This window comes from Gossypium hirsutum, chromosome A08 (assembly GCF_007990345.1).
Source record: "Gossypium hirsutum isolate 1008001.06 chromosome A08, Gossypium_hirsutum_v2.1, whole genome shotgun sequence".
NCBI lineage: Eukaryota > Viridiplantae > Streptophyta > Magnoliopsida > Malvales > Malvaceae > Gossypium > Gossypium hirsutum.
In genome coordinates this window covers 49,428,591-49,433,646 of record NC_053431.1, presented here as the reverse complement: position 1 = coordinate 49,433,646, position 5,056 = coordinate 49,428,591, and the positions used below count along the sequence as shown (strand labels likewise).

Genomic DNA, 5,056 nt, shown 5'->3' with positions numbered 1-5,056 from the left:
GAATTCCGAAAGGACCTAATGTGGTTTCCAAACTCATGAAAGATCAAAGTTGACCAAGTTGACCGACATTGATCTATTAATAGGGTCAACATGCCATGATATTTGTTCCAAAATCTATTATTTATATAACAGTATTTTAAAAAAATTGCAAAAATCTACTAAAATTTCTATTGGAAACCCAATGTTGTAACTAAATACTTTATAAAAATTGTTAATTAAAAATTGTGAAATTCGTAAAAACTATATAATTATGTTTTTTGCCATTATAAATTTTATGTTTTTTTTAAAAAAATTACAAAATTAAATTTCCAATAAGATTTTGAGTATTTGGTTACAAAAATTAAGTTTCCAATAGTAATTTGAGTAATAGTTATAATTTTTGTAGTTGTTATAAATATTATTATATAAATAGATATATCTATATGTTCAAACATTTTACTATGTATTATATAAATAAATTTTCAAACCGATGATGTGACATGTAGATACTGGATATTGAGTTTACAATAGGAATTTTAGGATTTTTAAAAAATATATATTAATCTTAAAATAATAACATTAAGGTTAGTCCTATATATTAATTAAAAGAAAAAAGAAATTCTACCAACTTTCTTCATAAATCTGTCACTTATTATTTATAAACTAACCATTTTCTTTTAAAAGAATTTTTTATCACAGAGTGGGTGTACATGTTTATAGTATCCTGTAATTTTGATTAATGTCATGTTGGTGACTCCGATATACCAACAAGAGCCTGTTGGCGTAGCTTACTACTATTAAGAAATGATATTTATTTACCACAAATGAAATTATTGTTGTGTTTGTCCACATGTGAGAATTATTGTAGCAACCAATGGTTGGAATTAAACTCCCAAGGTAAAACTAATAATACATAATTTGACAAAATTATTGGAAGTTTTGGGAAATCATCCCGCCATTGAAAACCGAATTCCCTGACACATCAACACCTAATAAAAAAGAAACACTTCCTTGAAAGGTATATACTTTTGTGCCACCACACAAAAATCCAAAACCCTTGAGTTGGCCTGGACAAGCTTATTGGCCCATTGTTGTCCAATGAAATGCAATCAAATAGATCCATGGATGAGCTCATGATGGAGTGTTGAAAAATCTTAAACATTCATCATCGTTTTATATAACCTGTATGAACAAGTGCAAATTTCTGCTTTGCCATCATTTTATTGAACAAACACTATGTACATCCTACTTGGAGAGGAGAGGAGGTTATTACAGCAAATAAGATAGAATTATTTCTCAGGATCTACGTTCTGGTTTATTTAGCATCAACTCTGTATAAGATTTCCACAAAGGTTTATATATATAGATATATGTGTGTGCGCGCCAAGTTGACACTACTGAGATATATATACATATATATATTATCCATCACCTCTAGGGTCTAGCTACTTCATTCCTGTTTTACTTTGGAATTAGTCAACAATTACTGCCTCTTGGAGTTGTCAGATTCTTCAGTCTTTGCAAACCTTCCACGGATCCTTGGTTGACTGTCAGCAAGAGCCTTCCTGCAAGCGTACTGGACGAAGTGAACCATATTATAAGTTTCAATACCCAAGTCCAACAAAGGATCACAAAAATAACCATGGAGTCTTTACTTGTTTGATTGTAAAATGCATGGAAATTGAAATACCTTGATTTTCCTTCCAAAGTTCCTCTTGGTCTTCTTATTCCTGTATCTGGAAAGCTTTTCCCTTCGATCTTCAGTAGAACAGCAGCTGATCATTATTGGTCGCTCAAGAGGAGAACAGATGACACTCGCATTCCCATTGCCAAGAGTCTGTCATAAAAATTCAGTATCAATGACCCAGCTCATCCTGTGGAAATGGCCACAAACATCTAAAAGTTTCTCAGTCATTACAATGGCAAACATGCTCGGTGCACGACTATAATTTGATGTGTCACTTGATTCTGCTGGTTTCCTTTTCCAGACAAAAGAGAGAACATGTCTGAATTTTAGATATCAGTAGAAAAGAAAAGAGGATCAACATCGCTTCCTAGTGCGATTTTGAAATGGGATAAAGAATGTTGTGTTCGTATGTTGATAAGACAACATAGTTGCAAACTAATCTAAATGGGTTGTGCTAAGGTCACTTTTGGGCTCCACCAGTGAAGAGCAGGAAACTCATGGATGGAAAGATACTCTAATTAGCCAAGGTCGAGGTAATTCAAGGGAGAGGCTCCTAACATCTTAAAATATGGTGCATTTGCTGTAGAAATAAGTTCTAAATCGGATTATTTTTAAGAAAAGAAATGGTATTTCACATAAACGCCAACAGAAAAGTTGACAGCATTAGTATCTGCCACTGCACAGGTAAAATCGTATAAAACCAAGCAATTAAGACTAACCTGTATATCTCCTTCACTAAAAGCTCTCCTCATTCCATAAACAGAACCAAAATCCATTCCAGGAAAATCCAGAAAGTTAGGCTTGATTACAGCTCCTTGCACCCACTCCATTGAGCTTAAGCAACTCGAGCTGACACTTTTCTGAAATGGGATATCAGAGAGCACTTTGTTTTCAAGATTTTGGTTTTCATTGATCTTCACAACAGGAATCTTGATATCAAGGACCTGGGACAGTGGTGTTTCCATAGCTGCTTTTGCCATCATATCCTTTTCACACTCATAGAGAACCTCTAAAAGTTGCTCATTTTGGATTGATTCAATATCAGCAGCCTTAAGTCCTTGGGAAGTAATGACATCTTCACCACATGAGATTAATGAGATGGCAGCAGTCATGGGATCAAGCCCCAGATTTGGTTCTTCAATGATTGGCTCTGGAGCTTTGAACAGATCACCTTCTCCTCCAAGGTCATACTCGGATATTGTGGAAATCTGAACCAGGTTGTTCTACATTAGGCATGAATGAATAAAAGGAAGTTAACATACTAATATTATTAACTGTTGAATAACATCTTTTGCTGAATGAAACAAAAATAAGGGAGGCTAAAATAATTATTTAGCATAATAATTATCAAATCCATAAAACAAAAGAATACAATTTTGACTAGCCCCAACATATGAGTTCAGTTCATTACATATTGTTTTTTTTTCTCCTGATAAACAGTCATTATTAATTGATTCTTTTACAAAAGATTGCCCTACATCAAACATGTCAAACCCAAGCCGGAAGATTTTAGTGTAACTGTCATCAACCGATGACCAACTTAGCTTATCATGTGCCTCTTCTTTCCTGGCGATCCACAGAAACCAGTATAGGAGTACAACCAAATTCAAATATTGGATTGTTGAACGAATCGATCTAAATATTTCGTTTTAGAGATAACTTACTGAACCTTGATCACGGTTGTGCTATACAATACCAAACTCTGGTAGTTGCTTGTAGGATTGACACTAAGATGATTAGAGCCAAAGGAAATGATAAATTTCTGATGACGCTTCTTTCTATGCTTCAGTATGAACACAGAAATAGTTCATAGTTTAAGACAAACAAATTACTACTAGCAATCACACACACTAATAATCAAATACAAAACCCTTCTTTATAAAAAAAATCATGTTTCTTTGTGTAATTGGATAAATATTTATAAAAAACTAACCCTTATTACACTAAGAAAGGATCTACAACACCATGTACGAGGAGCTTTTTTTTTTTCCTCTTACTTTTCCCATAACTAAATTTTTTTACTTTTGACACCAACTAAAATAAAGATAAAATAAACCTCTTGTACTTCCCAAACTTTTTTTAACACTAAAAAGAAATCCAAAACCAAAGAACAATAATTAGTGGCTTTTTTTCTATTTTAATCTGTATGCATAAGTGGCTTAAAAAGTGACCCAAAAACCAGTTCACACCAAAAAGTTCAAAGAAAATGGAGGAAATCTTCAAGAACACGGAAGTCGTGACATGGAAATCATTTTCCAATTATATTCAAACTTTTCTTTGTTTTCTTTCCTTTTTCCTGATGCAGCATGTAAACATGCTTTCATTTTTTCCCCATTTCAGCCTTGTTTGATTTCTGAGACAATGTCCCAAGAGAATAAACTGATTAAAGCCACCCCCCATGAGAACCCAAAAGGCATAGAACATCAAGACTGAAGCTTCAAAATTACAGTTTTTTTTCCTCACTTTTTTTTTATCATTAGGGGAGGACATGGAACAAAAAGTTTCCCAAATATTGAAATCTGTATAATGGGGGAAATGAAGTTCCACTATGAAATCACTATAAAACTTGAAATTTTAACTGAAACAAACCAAAAAATTCGCCATTTATATACTCCATTTTAAAAGGAAAAACAGAATTACTGAAGGATCAAAGAGCCCCAAATTCATCAGATAGAGGCAAATCAAAGCTAAAACCAGCTTCAAAACCAGACTCAATCCAAAAAATGCAGATCACCAAGAAAACAAAGCAAAAGTGAGAAAAATAAATCAGAGACAAAGGTTAAGATAATCAGTACCGTGGAAGCATTGGGTTTCTGGGTTTTACAGTAATCTATGAACTGCTGAAAATCTTCAGAAAATTTCTGCATGTAAGGGAAAAACAACCCTGTTTCTGCATACATTTTCTCACCCACAAAGCACTCTCCTTGATTCTTCAAACTTCAAAGAAAGAACACAACCTTATTTTCTTTCTTAATGAACAAGAGATGTTACTTCACTAAAAAAAACAGAGTTCCGAACAAAAGAAGAGCCAAGTACTAACTTAAAAACATATATGCCAAAATGGTAGATAGTGAAATTTTGCTTGGCTTTTCGGCTTTGGATGTAGGACTTAAATAAGAGAGAACTTTCAAATACATATAATAATCAAAGGGTGCAATTATTATTTTCATTTTCATTTTCATTTTCATTTTCATTCAGTTCTAAGAATTTTATTAAAAAAAAAAGGTGATGTAATCAAATAAGTTTACACTTATAATTTCAAGAAAGTGCAAAAGGAAATGATACTAAACAGGCTCTGTTCCCATTGTCTCTTCTGATGGCCTGGCTCTTTTATTTAACACAGAGAGAGTTAGTAACATATTAATAATTGAATTGTTATTTTATCAAAAC

General features: G+C 32.9%; 1 protein-coding gene across 2 annotated transcripts; it reads right to left on the bottom strand.

Annotated features, from left to right (window-relative positions):
• Positions 1 to 1,166: 1,166 nt before the first annotated feature.
• LOC107915137 (uncharacterized) lies at positions 1,167 to 4,782 on the bottom strand. Of its 2 annotated transcripts, none has more exons than XM_016844384.2 (4): positions 4,462 to 4,782; positions 2,386 to 2,874; positions 1,670 to 1,816; positions 1,167 to 1,555 (listed from the first exon to the last, which is right to left on the bottom strand). In XM_016844384.2, the coding sequence occupies exons 1-4, from the start codon at positions 4,564 to 4,566 to the stop codon at positions 1,463 to 1,465; spliced, it is 834 nt and encodes a 277-aa protein (XP_016699873.1). In that variant the 5' UTR covers positions 4,567 to 4,782; the 3' UTR covers positions 1,167 to 1,462. The 2 variants fall into 2 exon arrangements, with proteins under 2 accessions (XP_016699873.1, XP_016699810.1); XM_016844321.2 differs by having other exon boundaries at positions 2,386 to 2,889; positions 4,462 to 4,780.
• Positions 4,783 to 5,056: the final 274 nt, after the last annotated feature.